Here is a 20,072-nt window from a genome sequence, read left to right on the forward strand (position 1 = left end):
AAATGCCTAGAATAATCAAAATAAATAAAAAGTCATTTTGCATGTAATCCGAGGTTTAATCTTAATGTTTGCTATTATTAGTTGAGATGTAAGTTTACAAATATGTTTAGTTTTAAAATATAAAGCTTTTAAAATTCTTGGTAATTATTCTTACAGCGGGTGTAAGGTAAGAAAAACAGATTGTAACGTACAAATTTAGAAGTGGACCAAAAATACACCCAACAAACTACGAAATTAACCGAAGACACACTAACATGCATAAAAGAGAAAAAAGAACTTCATATAAAATACCTGAACACAAAAAACTATGAGGACTTGGAACTATGCAGAAAAAAAAATAAAGAAGTGAAAAGAAAAGTAGCAAATGAAAAAAATGAAAGATGGGAAAAAACATGCACAGAGATAGAACAGCACATAGGAGGAACGAGAAATTCAGAGTCATGGCGCATCTTAAAGTCGCTACAAAGAAATAAGACAGAGAAAATCAAGATCGGTCAAATCAAAGAAAACGAATGGCAAGAATACTATAAAAAATTGCTAACCGAAGACCGCCCCGAATTCAAACAATCAGAAATAGACGGAATAGAAATCTACACACACGACGAAATCGAATTAAGCCTAGCTGAGGTAAAAAGAACGATCAAAACTTTAAAGAACAAAAAAGCAGAAGGTCCCGGCGGAATACCAAATGAATTAATTTAAAAACGTATCGGAAAAGTTATTTCGTATGATACATAAAATGTTTGAGAGAGCACTGAATGGAGAAGAATTACCGGCAGAATGGACCCAAGCATATATGACATCAATATACAAGAAAGGAAATAGAAAAAACTGCGAAAACTATCGGGGAATCAGCATTATATCGTCTATAGGCAGACTGTATGGAAAGACCATAAAGGAAAAATTAGAAATATATATACAAGATAAAATCGGAGAAGACCAGGCAGGTTTCACAGCGGGGAAAGCATGCTTAGATCACATTTACACGGTCGAACAACTAATAGAAAAAAGAATGGCCAAAAATAGATCCGTCCATCTGGCTTTTGTTGATCTTAAGAAGGCATATGACTCAATACCTAGAACCAAGCTATGGGAAGCAATGGAAGACATCGAAGTTCCACGAAGATTAATAAACGCGGTAAAAGCACTCTACAAGAATAACGAAGTAGCTATCAAAACGGGCAGTAGAATATGCAGGCCATTTAAGACGACAAAGGGACTACTACAGGGTTGCTCCACATCCCCCACCCTGTTCAAAATATTCCTGGAAAAAACCCTGAAACCATGGAAAAGAAAGTGCGAAGGAATGGGTATACCAGTAAGGAACAAATATCTATATACGCTAAGTTTTGCCGACGACCAAATAGTGATCGCACAAGACGAGGATGACCTCAGTTTTATGATGAGAAAACTGGAGCAGGAATATACAAAGAATGGGATGGAAATAAACCTAAAGAAAACTGAATACCTAACAACGGAGAATACAGAAATAAAACAGCTGGAAATAGACGAAGGTAAACAAATCAAAGGAACAGACAAGTATAAGTATTTAGGTTTCATAATATCAAACAAAGGAACAACGGAGGAAGAGATAAAAAATAGACTAGGACAAACAAGAGACTGCATACGAAAATTGAACCCGGTACTATGGGATAAGAACATCAGCATGAAAACAAAGAAAAAAATATATAATACCATGACAAGAAGTATCCTCACTTATGGGTGTGAAAATTGGACAATAAATAAGAAAACCAAAAACAAAATAAGAGCAACAGAGATGGAATTCCTAAGGAGAAGCTGCAGAGTAACAAGAAGAGACAGAATAAATAACATGGAGATTAAGAGGAGAATGGGAATGAACTCCGACATAATAGACTACATCGAACAGAAGAGATTAACATGGTACGGACATGTCATAAGAGCAGACCAAAATCGGTGGATAAATAGAATAACAGAGTGGAGCCCGATAGGAAGAAGAAAGAGAGACAGACCCCGAAGATCTTTCAGAGATGAGGTGGACGAAGCAATGAGTAGAAGAAACCTACAGGAAGGGGACTGGCTAAACAGGAAAAATTGGAGAAAACGGTTGAGTGAAGGAATACAGTGAAAACTGTGGAAATCCTTGTATATATATATATATATATATATATATATATATATATATATATATATATATACGTACAAATTTAAAATCTGAAACAACGTAAGCCACAAACAAAAACATGCTAACCCACATAAACAAATAATTCAATCGAAAATGTTAAATTATTGTACTTTGAGAGATTCCAACAGTGATACACATGACATTGGCATTCAGTTAATAACAATATTTTGAAACGAATAAATCACTTCAAAAAAACAGTAACAAACCACTTCAAAAGTAAGTCACAGGTATGGTGGAAAATACCAAATTGATTACTAATGTTTTTGGTGGTCCGTAAATTTTATTCTACCTGGCACTTTTTCCTAATCTATTGTTAAAATATTACTTCTTTCAACTTTTTTATTGATTTATCTCTTATTTCTTTGTGGCTTTTTTAGAAATGAAAGTAGGTATTATTGGAGGAGGAGCTGCCGGTTTAGCTGCTCTAAAACACAGTCTAGACGAACATCATGAGTGCGAACTTTTTGAACAAACTGGTTTGATAGGTGGTACCTGGAATTATATTGAAAAAACTGGAATCGACGACAATGGACTACCCATTCACTCTTCAATGTATGATGGACTTAGGTAAGTTGGTATTCTAATGTAAAGTAAAAGTTCTACACATAAACTTTTGGATAATACTGCTAAACAAAGTTTTTTTCATTTATGATTTTGTCGTATCAACTGATTACTGTTATTAGTCGAATTTCAATTTTTAGTTTACAATTAGAAAATTTACTATATTATTTATAATACAGTTCTTATCTAATAATGTTTTTATATTGTCATAAAGTTTGTTTGCAGTTTTTTCTTAAATATATTTTAAGCAATTTTTCACATTGAGAGTTAGAGATATTACAGTTATTACATTTATTACATACTACTTTTTTGTCTTTTAAAGAAGTCTAAAAGGTCTTAATCCCTGTAAAGGAAAAATCCAATTATGCACCTCCATGTGAATTATGTATTATACACTTAGATTTTAACTCCCGGGTTTTTGTCTGAAAAAACATTTTCGAACTCAAATCTAATTCTTTTTTCGCTCGTATAATAAATAACTATTATGCTATATGAAGATTGTGAAATTATGTAACACGTTACTCACTACATATCATTAATTACATATTTTTTACTATTTTCCTATTTTAGGACCAATTTGCCCAAAGAGCTGATGCAATTAGAAGATTTTCCATTTTCAAAACCAGACTATTCTTACGTGTCACAACCAATGGTTCTGCAATATATTAAAGATTATGCAAGTCATTTTAACTTACTATCTCATATTCAGGTTTGTTTGTCTATAATTTTTATAATAATGTTTTAATTTTTATACCTCAGTGAAGTCTAGCGGAATTACGAATTATTTCAGATTTTATGCTTCTGAGTTGAGCTTTCCCTTTATTTATTTTTCGTAAATCGCTAATTTATTTACTTTTAAAAATGATGAAAAGTTTGCCAAGGTGTAGTCCATAAAACTAGTAGATAAAAGGGAAATAAATTAAAATTAAACTCTCACAATCTTTAGTTTTTATTATTTACTGACGGTATTTTTTTTTGGCTACCGGTTTCAAGGCTTACAATATATGTCCCATCATCAGTACGTTAGTATTACTTATATTAAAAACTACAAGATATCAGATACAGGAAAGCTTCAATTTCTTCAATATATCTTCGGTGGTACGGCAATACGTCCTATGTGAAAAATTAAAAATTTTCAGGAGAGGCTGAAAACGTGATATTTGGCAAACTCTTCAAAACTGTTGTATTACTGTATGGTATTATTATCTTATTTTTTGGGATATATTCAAAATAATAATACCTATCTTTAAGGCATTAATGTGGAAAGAGTTAGCACCACATAAAACGTATTGCAGCGGCGGCCGGCCAGGTGAAATAGGTGAAGGTGAGGTTCACCAAAAAAATATAATTAAATTGAGACAAATAAATAAAAAATTAATATTAATATATTATATAATATATTAAAAAATTATTATATCTAAATTCTGAAATAAATTATTTATTCTCTTTTAATTAATCTAAAAATTAAAAAAGACAACTAGCTTTATTAGCGGTACGTACTTGACGTACCTGACCTGTGTCACTAGCCGTGTAGGATTCAGGAATAGATATCAATTTTGAAATGCGAAATCCATCTGCATAAGCGTTCACGGTTGCCATGGCAACGTGACGTCAGCCTATCCTTAGTGATAGCTGAGAAAACTGGTGAGTGCAGTTCCGTCTAAAAATATATTATCTGTCTTCACCCACTGTTGGATGTGTATTTGGTATTCCTATTTTGCGGAAATTTCCCTCAGCGACAATATTTTGAAATTTAATCTATTATATAGATATTTTTTATATAGTATAGTGTATAATATAGTATTTATTAGTTTAGTTTAGTCACAGTAATAATTTTATTTGTTTGGTGCACTTTATTAATACATTTCTCTGTGGTTTCTTTCGGATTTCGGATATAAAGTGTTCTCGTGGATTTCGTTTGGACAAATATAATTTTAGACAGACATGAATTCAATTAATGACTTCTTCTTCTTCTTCCTATACAGTCTCCATTAACGGAGGTTGGCGACTACATTTCTAAAAGTTTCTCTGTCTTTTGCAACGTGGAATAATTCGTCTACAGTCATGTTTGTCCAGTCTCGAATATTTCGCAGCCATGATTTCCTCTTTCTACCTATTCCCTTTTTGCCATCGACTCTACCCTGCATGATGACCTGCAGAAGACTATATTAAATGGTAGCTAAATTAATGACTTGGTGTATGATATATTAGAGACTCCGTTTAGGCATTGGAAAAATGAAGATAAAAGGGATGTTCTTTTACATGGTCGACCAACCAGTATTTTAAACATCTGCGTCTGATTCACAGTGGTCGGCTGCAATCAGCGTCTGACTCAGAGTGGACGGCTGAATCGAAACTCACCAACCCGTTTTAGCAGGCGTGGTGTTTTAATCGCCAAAAAACCCTCAATGAAAGTGCCCTAAAAAACTGTTTTCAAGTTATTAGGGCCCTAAACTCTATACATTTTTTTTTAATGAATTTTTAATGAGATTTGGGCGCGAAGTATGTACCAAAACTCCTTTTGGCTCCGGCAAGCTTTCCTCATTTTCACCACTTTTTTAGGCCACGAGCCGCCGCTGACGTACTGCCATAAATAGATATTAAACTACGTCGGTAAGGCTGCCGACAAAGAACATATTGCAAATGATGTAATCTAAGTTAAAATAAACCCAAAGAATAAAAGAGAAAGGAAAATGAGTAAATAAAAATAATCTTTCCTTATTACAAAACATGTGAAATAAAAATTCTAAGTTTAGCTGTGGGTAATATTAACATAAACTAAAACCATCGAGTTAGAATCTAGGGAGAAGCTATGAGCATATTAACGAGTGTATTAAAAACGGCGTCAGTAGGTGTGGCTAACGATCATACCAATATGGCAGTGGGATCAGGGCCTGACTCAATAATATTAAAACTACTATACAAATATGACTAGTTATTCAGAAGATTTAATCACAATCTAAAAAAGTGCAATACATTTTTAATAAATTATGATTTATTTATCCCACGGTAAAGACTAAAAACACGACATATTATACATAAAGATAAATTAATATATTTAAATAACAAGTTGTATCTGAAGGAGATAATAATATAAATAATATTTTAAAGGGTAAAATGAATACACGGTATGAAATAAATGAAATACGTTCATTTTACAACTTATAGGTATATTTGATAACTACAAATTAACTGACACTTAAAAATTTAGTTCAATTAACAAAGTTAGAAAAGTTATTATTAAAAAAACAACGATGTCTAAAACAAATTTCAAATTTTATTTCTGGTACTTTAAAAAACAGTGGTAAGTAAAAAGGTTTATAAAAAAGATTTTAACGAAAAGATTTAATATGGAAAGATAGTTGTAGTTTTTTTTTAATGGCATAGACATTAGTCATTCAGCCAGTTGTAATGGATTCTCTAATCAAACAAATGCACAACCCTATCCCTAATAGAAAACTAACGGATAATTAATAGAAGAATATACGACAAGGAAACTTACTGGGTCACTTGCTTCTCGTCTAGGGGCCCATCAAGACATTCTTAGTAGACAAACAAAACTGGACCACGGATAAGGTGTTATAACATTTAGGATAAACAAAGGATACAAATCTAAACTTCCACACGATCATGAAAAATTCCATGCTCGCGTACAAATTCTATAGAACTGTGCATGTGTCTGACAAGAAATCTATAATGATACTATATATTTTTGTGAGCCTGTAGCCAGTAGCGACTGAATATTGAATGGTGCATACATATTAAATTCGATTATTTTTTTGTAGAGACAGTTTGAATGCTGTTGTAACTTAGGAAATTCAAAAAAGATGTGATCAAGATCACCCAGTTTTCCGCAATGTTTGCAATTATCATCTTCAATCACATTTATTTTATATAAATGACTTGAATAGCACACCATATTTATGGTGGTTATATATTTACGTGGAGATTTAAAATTCTTAAACCAAGTAGTTTGTGGAATATCTGGTTGTAAAATGGCGTATCTTGTATGGTTTGTAAAGTAGTAAAATTCCATTGATCTTTCCATGTCGATAGCTGGTTTGTTATTTAAATCGTAATGGCATCTGATACACATAAAGAATATGACAATAAAGTGCCTGATATTATACTGGATTTATTAGCTAAGTAATCTACATATTCATTATCTTTGAGTCCAATATGTGCCTTAATCCAAATAAATTTTATATTAAAGCCAGAGTCTGCTGTGCTTTAATTGATCCTTTATTAAAAAAATATAAGGATTACTAAATGTTTTAGGCAAAAAAGTGTTTTTTGTGTTCTGTAGAATTGAAGGACAATCTGAAAGAATTAACGATTTTTTAATATGAGAGTTTTTAACATACAGTATAGCCCAAAATAAATAGTACTGCTTTTCTGATTATGTTATTGTTTTAAAAAATACATATTATTGACACTTTATAACATGCTCTAAATGAGCTCCTCCTCTCTGAAGACAGACTTCATACCGATATTCCAGATTCCTCGTAATGTTATGGAATAAAGGTTGTCTCAAGTCAGCGAAGAACGCTCTAACGGCATCCTCTCATTGATGGTTTGTGGTGCCCGTTTAAAAACGGCAAATTTAGCCATGCCCAAATGAATGAGCAGGATAGGGGAAGTCAGTAAATCGTGAAATAAATTTGTTTGGAAAATGTCCCTGAAGAAATTGACGAACTGCGACAGCAGTATGGCAAGTTGCCCAATCCTGCTGGAGAAATTGGTCTCGAAATGCCAAATTACGTGCACGACAAAATTGACGTAGATCAGGGATAAAGCGTGTTAAAATTTATATGCCCTCTGTTGATTAAGTGTGACTTGTCTACCATTTTCTTCGATAAAGTAAGGACCAATGATTCCGTATCCCGAAACTGCACACCAGACACTCACTTTTGCGCTGTGTAAAGGAACTTCTTGAACTTCATCTGGTCTGGCAATGCCCAGAAATCGATTTATGCGACGATTTACATGGCCTGACAAATAAAAATGTGCTTCGTCTAAACACGTTTATTAAACCGTTGTGTGAATTGATCACACACGTATTGCAGACTTGCACTATTACGTCGGCCGATTCTGTGTGAGCGAAAATAATGCTCCACAAGAAATACTTTCTCCCCTGTACTTAAAACCATTTTTAACCATTAGGCCTTAATAATTAATTGTTTAAGGATTACTTGACAGGTCTATATTAGTTAGTTTGAATATGACAGCGCGCACAAAGAGACATCTATGTTTCAGTTTCAGTACTGTTTATTTTGGGCAATACTGTATTTCAAACCTTTGAGTATTGCCAATGATTCCGCCGAGAAAGTAGTTGTAGTTAAGCATCCGTGTGGTAAGGGATCATAGAAGTGGTGATGATCACCTAGTATTAATGCTTTCATTTCTTGTAAATGAACAAATTTTGTAGTTTCTATTGGTAATGGTGCTTGATATAAGGGTTTTATCTGGTGAGATGTTCAATTGCTTAGATCTTTCAGTCAAATCTGCTCATTCCATGCTAAAATCAGTTTTATATTTTATTACCCGTTCCACTGGGTTATAGTGAAGTCTCACGAGATCACTAACTCATAGAACAATTTTTTTTTTATTTCCAGGTCTAATAGTGGCGTATCTTTCCAAAATAACATTTTTGAAGTCTTTAAAATTAGGATAAACAAAGTTGTAGGGTTCTGGTACGTGGCGGTATAGTCTTGCAATTCTCATAGTTACAGCTCTGAAAAATCATGTTGGTCAAGGTTACGATGGGGCTGTAGCTATGAGTAGGGATTTGCAAGGTGCCCAAGTGTATATTCCTTAAAAATGTCCTCTGGCTCTGTATGTGTTCAGATGTGTGAAATTGCGTTAGGATAGTGAAGACTGTTACATAATATGTTTTGTGTATTTTTAAATTTTAAATATTTTCAAAATTTAATAAACTTTATTAATTATTATTTATATTTTAAACAAATTACATTATATCAAAATAATAAAATAAATTGTTATATTTGCTCCTAACGCCATCTGCTGACATATCAACAAAGCATACGTTGTTTACTTCTAATAGACCCCGTCAAAGTCAGACTAAATAATAAATTATTAATAAAATAGAAATTAATATCATTTGATAGTAAAGTTACTTATTTTATAAAATAAGTAAGATTTTTCTGTATCTATTTTTTAAATCTTTTGTAGGCTTCTTATTATTACCGCATTTTTTAAATTTAAATTTAATGCTCTGTCAAGGTTGTCAAGGTGTAATGACAGCTGACAGATGGTAGACAGACAGAAGACTGTAAGACATGAAGTTGGAATAAAGTTGTGTGAACCATGTTGGTGTATTATTTTTATTTCTTCAGAAATTTAAGACATCCTTTCACTAATGTCTAGAGCCTGGCCCACTACTCTGAGCCGCGTAATGTAGGTTGTCTATTATGAATTTGAATCGGGGAAATTACTGACAGACTCACGCATGACGTCCGATATCGGATAATCATTTTTTACTAAAATAGATGTTATAATAATTATTTTTCTTCCAAAAACGAATTGTCATTAAAACAGGCAATTTTAGTTCTATCATATAATGATTTAATGACTCCCTTTTACACATTTATGTTGTGATTTGATTTATAATTTAGATATATGTTCATATGCGCAACAAAAAATATTAAAAGCCAGAGTTTTTCGAGGAACTAACCATCATTCAATAAATAGTTTTTATATAACTGTGCTGAATAATGTATTTCGAAACGGGGAAATTAATCATTTATAGATATTACAAAGAAAAGGTCTTACAAGGCATGAATGAATCAAATATGTAGCACCTTTTTTGTAGATGTATTATTCAAAAACAAACAGAAGTTATTACTATAAACAGGGATCTGTATAGCTGTGGCTATGCTTGACTTAAATAAAACAACGATTAGATAGAAAAATAAATCACAAATTTCATTAAAATTATCTATATTTTTTAAATGTTAATATAATTTGGTACATTGATTTGTATATGTAATATTTTCTAAGTAAATTTTTATATAAATAAATAGTCTATATATAAATGTACCATTAGATGAAACTGAAAACAATTAGGACCAAATTACAAAATGATAGATTAACAACTAGAACCAAATTAAATGTGTCAGCAATAACGAAACTGTTGGCATTATCTATTGACAACACTTATTTTCATCTAAACATTTTCATATACACAAAATTTTTGGGCTGTGCTTTAAATCCATAATTATATTGATGGAAGATTTCAAAACAAATATTCCTAATCAAAATTTAAAGCGCACAATACGTTGGAAATATGTAGATGATCTGTTGGACACACTTCTGATTAATATAAATAAAAGGTAAAAAGGAGGAGTCAATAAAATTTACAATGGAAAAGAAATAAAATAAATCGTTGCCTTTTCTTGATGATTTAATCTCAAAGGAAAATAGTGGATATGGGACTCATGTATACAAAAAACCAACACATATGAACATATATCTAAATTATAAATCAAATCACAATATAAATGTTAAAAAGGGAGTCATTAAATCATTATATGATAGAACTAAAATTGCCTGATCTAATGACAATTCGTTTTTGGAAGAAAAATAATTATTACATCTATTTTAGTAAAAAATGATTATCGGATGTCGGACGTCATGCGTGAGTCTGTCAGTAATTTCCCGGATTCAAATTCATAATAGGCAACCTACATTACGCGGCTCAGAGTAGTGGGTCAGGCTCTAGACATTAGTCATCCTTTCTACACTTTAATATTTTTCTTATGAATATAAGGGTTATGTTATGTACTTTTAGTCGTTTTTTTTTTATTAAACCTTCACTCCGAAACTAAAACTTGGCTACGCCTTTGCTAGATATATTTATTTCATATTATAATCTTGGAAACAAGGAATCGGGGATGTCATGTGAATCCGAGAAATTAAGAAAAAATACTGATAACAATGAGGATTGTTTCTAATAAATCAAAAAATTTCCACGTGCTTTTTTGTTAGATCTGTTACTAACAAAAATTTATTAAAAATTGAATTGTCGAGAACGACAGTACTATAAGAAATAAGCAAAAGAAACTTAATTACAGAGTTTGTGTATTTTAAACAAAAGATAGCAGTATATTATTATATTTAAAACGTAAATTATTTATAACGCTTAGGCATAATTATATTTTTGAATTAACTACTGGGAGACGGTCGGTTGACTACTGGTACACTGTGGTTATGTCAATTTATTATTATGTACATTTATTATTGTATTCAGTTCTGCTTTTTAATTTTCAGTTTTTTAAACATGTAATCAAAGTCACTCCTCTCGAAAAGGGGAAGTGGTCAGTAGAAATCAAGGACCTGAAATCTAAACTTAGCGAAACAAAGACATTTGATGCAATTTTTATATGTATTGGAAATTATTCTACTCCTTTCATACCAAAATTTCCAGGTACTGAAAACTTTCAAGGAACGATCATTCATAGCCACGATTTTAGGAAACCAGATCGGTTTAAAAATCGAAAAGTACTCATTGTTGGTACGGGCCCTTCAGGAATTGATATTGGTAGACTCATTCGTAAAGGATCAGATAATGTAAGTATAATTACTGCTCTTAGCAATTAAAAAAAAATTAAACTATGTCACCATAATAATATTATATAAAAAGAAGGACCAAGTTTATGCGTTACTAATAAAAACGCATAAACTATACTGTATCCTCTTGAGAATGATAGCACGAATCCTCTAACGTATATCATTATCCTCCATTATCCATTATGATAAAAATATAATGTGATGTTGCCATAGGTATCATGAATAAATGAAAAATGTGTAATCACTGTAGTATGACTGATTTATAATAAACGACTTCAAAATAGAAGTGTCGTATGAATTAACTAGCAAATAATATTCAAAGATCCAAGTTGAATTTATAAAATATTATTATAGGTATCAATTTGCCATAGAAATCCACCTTACGAAGCGTTTCAAATACCTGAAGGGATTAAGAAAAAGTTTCCTATACAAGAATTCCGTCAGCATTCCATTTTATTCAGTGACGGGTCAGAAGAAACCATAGACGATGTAATACTGTGCACAGGTAAATATTAAATCTTAAGATCATTATATTTCCTTAATTTTATTCTTACTTTTCCTTCTTTTCTTTCTCCCTCTTTCGCATTTTGATATTTCTGCGTTCTTTTTTTATTCTGTTCCTAATTAGTTACTCTTTAAATTTGTAGCACAATATAAGTAAAAGAGTATCATTCTGTTACGTGACTAAACAGTATTTTGTAACATAAAATGACATTGGACGACACACCAATTAATTATTTACAGTCGCAAAAAAGTAGTACCTTTTGTTCCAGTAGAAACTATACCATGTAGAACAAAAAATAGTCCACAATTTTTGTAATAGTTTGATTTATTCTCTTTTTTACTAAACAAATTACAATTAATTTAAAATTAGAACCTAACATATCAGTTTCAAGAGCTACCTTAAACAAAAATAAAACATTATTTCACTAAGAATTATCATAAAAAAATATATTAAGAGATGGCACAAAACATAATAAAATTAAGCTGAAATATTGTTACATTCATTGCAAATTGGATTTACATGTTCCAAACAAAGATACTTTTTACAAATCGAACAAAAATATTTCGTTTTTCGGTTCTTTTCCATCCACAGTCACCATACCTCCAAATTGCTCCCGGAGTTCTTTGAACTGGCACGACATCTTCATCCAAATGACAGTTCTACTTTAGTCGAATCCTTATTGTCTTGGGTATATAGATATTTTGGCTTTGATTCTTCTGGTGGTTATACGTAAGGCTAAATGCTAAATTTGTCAAAACTTCTCGTCGGGTCTCTGTAGAATTTGGAATGTTACAATTGTAAATAACAAATGAATTGATTGCAGTAACATTTAAAAGGCTGTACAAAACAATCATAGGCCATATTCTACTATAACGTGCCACATCATATTGTGTGCATAATTTATCTACGGTATCAACACCGCTTTTTGTGCGGTTATATGCTAATATGATTTCCGATTTTCTAGATACAGGATCAACGTCGTTCCCAAGGTGCATAGTGGAATATAACAGAACGTTTTTGTTTTTTTTTTGGTTAATATGCCACTAGTGGTCTTTCTGAACCAAACTCAAATATAGTAGAGGCAATAAGTCGTCATTGATTGTTATGTAGGAATTTCTCTTCCATTTACTTTTATTGTTCCCACGAGAGTTAAACCATTTTCCTTCAAGCTTAAACCAAGATCAACGCTGGTATACCAATTGTCGGTGGTAACATTTCTCTTAGATCCGTAGAGGTTGACAGGCCCGTTCTGCCACTGCCTTGGTACTAGTGTCTAGATCAGCCATACTCACTACGCGGCCCGTGGGCCGCATGCGGCCCTCGGAGCGATTTTTCGCGACCCTCAAACTGCTAGGCAGTAAAACAAAATTTGCGAGTTATAATATAATTATGTTTCTATTTATGTATTTAATCAGATTACAGTAGTGTAGTGTACATGCATTGTAACGCATTTCGCATTAGTCATCTTTACCTCCACCATAGTGGCACTGGCCGAAAATTTTAGCAAAAAAGATGAAACCGTTTTCTGATACAGAAATTATAATAGAATGTGTTGTCACAGCTTGCAAAACTTTGTCCTTTCAATTTGCTAATAATGAACAAATATTAGATGAAGTTTCAAAACTTCAGCTGTCTGATTCAACGTGCATGAGACGGTCACAGGACTAAGCAGCAAATATTGCCCTTAATCTTACCGATGAACTGCAAAAAAGTAAATATTTTAGTCTTGCACTCGACTCGTCCACTGACATAATGGCAATTTCTCAACTGCTATTGTTCGTAAATTATGTATCGAAGGATTGTGTTCTTAAAGAGATTTTTTGAGCATGATTCCTATGACTGGACAAACTCGAGGTGTTGATTATTTGAACACAATAGTAAATTTGTTTAACGAGCATAGCATTGATTTGAAAAAGGTTTTTTCTGTGTGTACAGACGGTTGCCCATCAATGTTGGGGCGAAATATAGGGTTTGTTTAGCTGTTAAAAAAACTCTTTGAATTGATAATTTATTGAGTTTCCATTGTATCATTCATCAAGAAAGCTTAGCTGCTAAATTTGGTGAAAATTTCAGCTGTTTTATGAAAACACTTGTAAAGATTGTAAATGTCATAAGATCAAATGAACTAAACCACAGAGAGTTTCAAGAATTTTTGAAAGAACTTACGTCGCAATATGGGGACATTCTTTACCACACAAAAGTGAGATGGCTGACTAAGGGTAAAGTTTTGGAACGTTTCTTCAGCATTCGACATGAGATTACTCTGGTTTTGGCTACAAAGAATAAAGAGTTTCCTGATATTCATAATTTTAGTTGGTGGCTTAAAGTAGCGTTTCGCACTGATACAATGAGCATTATGAATGAAACATTGACGAAATTGCAAGGAGACTACAATAACAGTGTAACGAAAATGATGAGTATTGTGTTTTCACTGGAGCAGAAGCTGAATTAAATATTGAAGAATTGTCAAATGAAGATTATTCCAGCTTTCCTTCCGTTAAAGCACTGTTTGATGAAAATCCAGATGAAAGTCAATATATTTCTGACCTACTGAAGCTGTTAGCAGACCTAAAGAATGAAATGTCTGTGAGGTTTAGTGACTTCAGGAAGTTCCAAGAACCATTTCGCTTGGTGGAAAATCTATGGGTAATAACAACAGCAAATGTAGCTCATCTTTCTATTTTTGGATACGAAGCTAGGGATTTGAAAAATGAGTTAATTGATCTTCACAATGATACAGAGCTCAAAAGTATTTTTGAAAAAAAAAAAGAAGGGAAAAGCTCACTATAAGTTTTGGGAAGCAGTTAAAAATGACAACTTTCCTAACTTAATTGACTGTGCTCAGAAAATTTTGTGTGTTTTTGAATCTACATACGTATGTGAATCTACATTCAGTAAGCTGAAGTTCATAAAAAACAAGTACAGATCTCTGCTAACTAGTGAGAACGTTGAAAACATTTTGGGAATTTCAGTTTCTTCCCAACCTGCTAACATAGATGCCATTCTAGAGAGCTGTGAAAGATTTCGCCCGTCGACTTCAAAGAATTAACAAATTCAGGACTTGACATTCTTGGAGTCAAGTAAAAGACATTTTCGTACTTTTTACATGCAAAACAGTCCATATAATTTATAATTATATTGTTTTTACGTAACTTGTAATAAAATTATGTTATAGTCATATAGTTTTAGTTATTTCATACCACCATTTGTACTTGCGGCCCTGAGGAAAATTTCATTCAAACTAGTAGGCTCTCAAAGAAATCCTAGTGAGGATTCCTGGTCTAGATAGTATGGACTTATGGATCACCCACTTGGTTTTTGCCAACGTATACTTCCATGTTACTGGCACATAATAAATATCAATCAGAATGCCCACTCCCAGTAGCCGCCTTTGAAGTTTGTCAGCACGCGATCGCCATATTTTAAACGGAAACATATACTCGAATTGAGAAAATTGTGACAAGCTACGACAGAACTGTAATTTAAATTTTTAGAGATTAATAATCTAGTACATTTGAAATAATTTAATCTATTCTTCAACTAAAAGTATGAATAAAATAGTGCATATTATGTCCCTAGTTGCCGTAAATAAATTAAGCCGGGTTAATTTTTCTATGTACACCAGATAAAATGTGACTGAACAGCACTGGTTCCGTTTGAAACGTGGCTGATTCCGACTTCACGAACGAGATGCACGTACTTATTTGTTCAAGCAGAGTGGGCATTCTGATTGTTTATAATTCTGCGTTACTGGTATAAAATAACTTCGCATCAGACAGTGCAAATATTTTTATACCGTTCTTCCGATTTTCCGATGAACTGATTTTTGTTCCACTTGGTAATAAGATCTCTTATTGGCGCTAATTTATCCAAACTAACTATATTATGCCTGATATTGATATCACCAGTTCGCATGTGCCTTAGTATATATATATATATATATATATATATATATATATATATATATATATATATATATATATATATATATATATACCCGGTATTTAGGCGTTTGACGCCCTTCCGGTAGGGATCTATGGAGCCTTTTTGTTTTCTGCACACCGAGCCGGGGATCGAACTGACATCTCTCGCATTGAAGTGAAGGAGAAGCCAGCCGCCCAGCCCGCTTGGCTAATCCGATCGACGATGCCTGATGTGCCTTAGTAAATTTCTTAATCTCGTGATGTTTATTGTCAGTCGGAAAACCTCTATACTAGTGCCTTCCATTTTCCACAAATCTGTTGTATGGTGACTTGCCTTTCTTACACCTGCACGATATAAGAGACCTATAAGGACACGACTTTCATCAATGTTTGTTGGGTATATATCTCGATCGCGACTGAACTTCTGCTTTTCTGCTTCTATTTTTGTATTGGTCCCATCAAAAATTATTTGCAATATATCAGTAACAAATAGATGGTTCCAGATATCTAAAATATCGGTTTTCTGTCTGACACATTGTTTTGAACCCGAAAGCTGCAGAACAATATTTTCACTTCTAGTTCTGACGTTCGTAGGGGAAATATGCTTAGCCCATTTTGTTTTATTATATTTGCCCAAAAAATATTAACCAATGGCAAAATCTGTCTCATCATCTTATTCTTCATTTTCCTGTTCCGTATCGCTTCCCTCCAAGTTTTTTTCTACATCTCTTTTTTCTTCTCTCGATTCCTCTTCATCATCGTACTCATCTCCCGTCGAAACTTCTTCAAAAAGTGCTAACAATATTTTTGCTCTTTTTCATAATCGATAATATCTGAAAAATAAAGTGTTATTATAAAACCATTACTTCGCAAAGTCACAAAATTCTATTACTTCTCTAGACGCACATGGTCCAATGCACCGGTTTTACAAATTACAAACTTACAGTTCGAGTATCAACACTGCAATGATACACAATGGATAAATGTACCTATCAAAAGAAGGTACAAGCCGGAGAAACTCCAAAGCTACCGATTGGCTTTAAAAATGACCTTCATTGACTCCCACCGGTGTCCTAGTCAAGTTGCGTCTACTGAAAAGTTAAGCACAAAAATATCAAGAGCCGAGACAAGTATAGTGTTTACAATTTTTTTTTTTTGAATCGAATCTATGGTTAAAAAATTAATTGCTAATAATTTTTTAACCATAGATTCGATTTTCTAAGGAACGCTTAAATATCAGTATTGACGAATATTTAAATGTCCAATTTTAATTTATTATATGTAGAAAAATATTTCATAAACATTTGTATTTATTTTTCATTATAGGTTATTTATACAACTACCCATTTCTTTCAAAAGAATGCGAAATTAAAGTAGAGAATAAGTGGGTAAAATATTTATACAAACATATTATTAACATTAACCACCCAACTATGGCATTTATTGGAATTCCGTTCAGAGTGTTTCCTTTTATACTTTTTGGGATACAGGTAAGAAAGTTTTGCATATGATACCAAGGCTGTCACCTATACATATTCTCTATTATAAAGTTGTCTATATTTGTATGGCATAAGATTAAAAACAACGGGTTGTAACGAGTTCCTGTTGAAATAGGTACCTATGCAAAAGGGTTATGAGTGATGACCCAAGATGACGGGTGATGACATATCATTCATTTGTTTTATACTTTTAATATTATGTTTAATGACGTGTGAAAATTATGCAAAAATTTTGATTTTTTTGTAGCTTTGTCCTATATATGATCTTAAAACAATAGGAATTTCGCAAACAGTATCTATATTTACACCTTTGATATGTCAGGAAGGCTTTGGTATATTTAGTGATTGATTTTTGCATTGGAATGGAGAGGGAGATAGATATCTGAGAATGGTCCTGTTATTATATTTTATATAACGTTTAATTGAATTAATATAATGAAAGAGAAGAACTATCATTAGAAGCCACAAAGGATACCAGACCACCAATATTACGGGAAGAAGTCAGCTATGCCATCAAAAACACAAAAGAGGGTAAAGCTACCGGACCAGATTATGTGCCCATCGAATTATTAAAACTCATTGATGAAGATGTTATTGATGTAATGGTTGTACTCTTTAATCTAATATATTAGACTGTCACAATCCCCAGACAATGGCTGCAATCGACCTTTGTTTCAATACCCAAAAAGTCTAGTTAAATATCCTACTCAGATCACAAAACAATAGCTTTAATGAGTCACACACTTAAAACATTTTTGAAAATAATATACAGCAGAATTGTTAAAACTCTTGAATATGAAATTAGTGACACACAATTTGGCTTTAGAAATAGTATGGGCACAAGAGATGCTTTGTTCGGCATGCGACGAATATCATGGACTCAAAAATATGAAAGGCAGAAATTACTAGAAGAATAGAAAATGAAGCTGAAATAATATTGACTATCAAAAAAGGAAAACTTGAGTACTTAGGTCTTGTTATGAGAGGGCAAAGATACTCATTATTGCAGCTTATTATGCAGATCATACTATAGTCAAATCAACCAAGAGGAATTTATATCAAAATGTGCTTTAGGGTTAAAAAATGCTCAACATACAGACCCCTCATAAATTAATTGTATACTTTATTTAATAGTTTTAATTTTTATTTTAGATTCGCTTCTTCTTAGCCTATCTTAAAGGTAACTTTTCGATAAGCAAAGACAAAATGATGGAAGATCTCGAAACTTTTATGAATAATCGGAAAGCAGAAGGACAGGCTCCTCACTTTTTGGGTACAAAACAAGGTGAATACATGGAAGATTTGGGAACAATTGCTAAAATCAAGAAGGTTCCTCCAGTATTTGCTAAATTGTATAAATACGTTCACAATGAAGGCAAAGGAAATATTTTAACGTATAAAATATTAAATGATAATGATTTTGAAATTGTCAAATTTGTGTAAAACTTGTTTGGTGTATTTATTATATGTAATAACATTTTTACAATTTTAGATAATATTCAGTTCACAAATGTTATTTACACTGTATATCTGTTTATAATATATATTTTTGTTGTTATCGTTTTCTCAGTGCTTTCCAATCAATTGACATTAGCAATATAAATAACTAATGAAAAAGTCATTTTTATCTGTTCTTATGAGTGTTCCTAGTCCGTATCACTTTCCTTCAAATATTCTATTTACTCTTAAATTATAAGTCCTTGTACGTTTCTTTTTCGTTTCATTTAGTTCTTTATCGTTAGATGTTCGAGATATTTGTGATATCTTTAGTAGACGATGAAAGATCAACAATTTGAAAGCCTTTAATTTGGCTAAGGCTTTGCCTTTAGTTTCCAAGACGCCACACCAGAACTACACATTTTTTTTAATACATATATATTTGCTTTGCCAAGATGAAGATAGTCTGCAAAGACTGGTCCACAGATTTGACATAAAAGCAAAAGAATTTAATATGACAATCTCATCTCAGAAAACTAAAACAATAGTAATCAGCAAAGAACGAACCAGATGTAAAATAGAAATTGATGGCATCAGTATTGAACAAGTAATGGAAATAAAATACCTTGGAATTACACTGTGCAGCTATTGAAACCTGGACAAAGAAGAGAGATATTAAATATAAAAAGCAGACACATTATCCAGTGGCGCACCTAGAATTTTTCTGGGGGAGGGTTTGGTTGGGCACCGAAATTTTTTTATGCTACCTCCATTTTGAGTCCGTAAAATTTGGGCTTTAGTTTAATTTAAAGTGCCAAAGATTCCGGTATCTGTTATCCTGCGTACCAACCAAAACCACCCTCCACTACTTGTGCGCAGTTAACTGTCGCACATACCGTACTCCGAAAGTGGGATGGCCGCTGTAAGACTGACGACATTTTTGGAACACTCCCTTCTCTTATCTAGATCTTATCTTTGTCGTTGGTCCGGTTGGCGTTTCACTTCTTCTTCTTTCTTTATAATTACTGTTCGGATGTAATTGTGAACACTATTCCATCCCTCCTTACTTCTCGTCATCTTCACGATCATCTCTCTCACAGTCGCAGGGTTCAAACCTATTTCTAAATATATTCTGTTTCCCTCCACTGTACATATATTACACTCCAGCATTGTGTGAGTAACAGTGTCGGAATATTCGCAGTATAGGCATTTATCTGTATCTGTCTTTCTGAACCTGTGAAGATACGCCCTAAAACAGACAATCTACCCAGTCCCTTAGGCTCGGGATCAGCATCTTGGTCCACTGGGCAACATCTTCCATATTGTTTCGCTCTTCTTGCCATATTTTGATTGATCTTTCCCTTTCTTCTTCTTTTTGGGTGTTGTTAAATGCT

The 20,072-nt window shown here is 32.6% G+C and overlaps 1 protein-coding gene across 5 annotated transcripts in view; it reads left to right on the top strand.

Moving 5' to 3' along the window:
* Window positions 1–18,825, top strand: part of LOC140432574 (uncharacterized) — an 84,126-nt gene extending 65,301 nt beyond the window's left edge. For 2 of the 5 annotated variants that reach the window (XM_072520571.1, XM_072520569.1), the window contains exons 2-7: window positions 2,542–2,731; window positions 3,296–3,434; window positions 11,015–11,314; window positions 11,669–11,819; window positions 17,069–17,232; window positions 18,394–18,825. In XM_072520571.1, the coding sequence (XP_072376672.1) occupies window positions 2,544–2,731; window positions 3,296–3,434; window positions 11,015–11,314; window positions 11,669–11,819; window positions 17,069–17,232; window positions 18,394–18,684 (1,233 nt within the window). In that variant the 5' untranslated portion in view covers window positions 2,542–2,543 and the 3' untranslated portion in view covers window positions 18,685–18,825. Of the gene's footprint in view, window positions 1–2,307; window positions 2,381–2,541; window positions 2,732–3,295; window positions 3,435–11,014; window positions 11,315–11,668; window positions 11,820–17,068; window positions 17,233–18,393 lie in introns of those variants that run through there. The other 3 variants (XM_072520568.1, XM_072520567.1, XM_072520570.1) reach the window with 2 other exon arrangements.
* Window positions 18,826–20,072: the final 1,247 nt, after the last annotated feature.

The sequence above is a fragment of the Diabrotica undecimpunctata genome, chromosome 1 (genome assembly GCF_040954645.1).
Source record: "Diabrotica undecimpunctata isolate CICGRU chromosome 1, icDiaUnde3, whole genome shotgun sequence".
Classification (NCBI taxonomy): domain Eukaryota; kingdom Metazoa; phylum Arthropoda; class Insecta; order Coleoptera; family Chrysomelidae; genus Diabrotica; species Diabrotica undecimpunctata.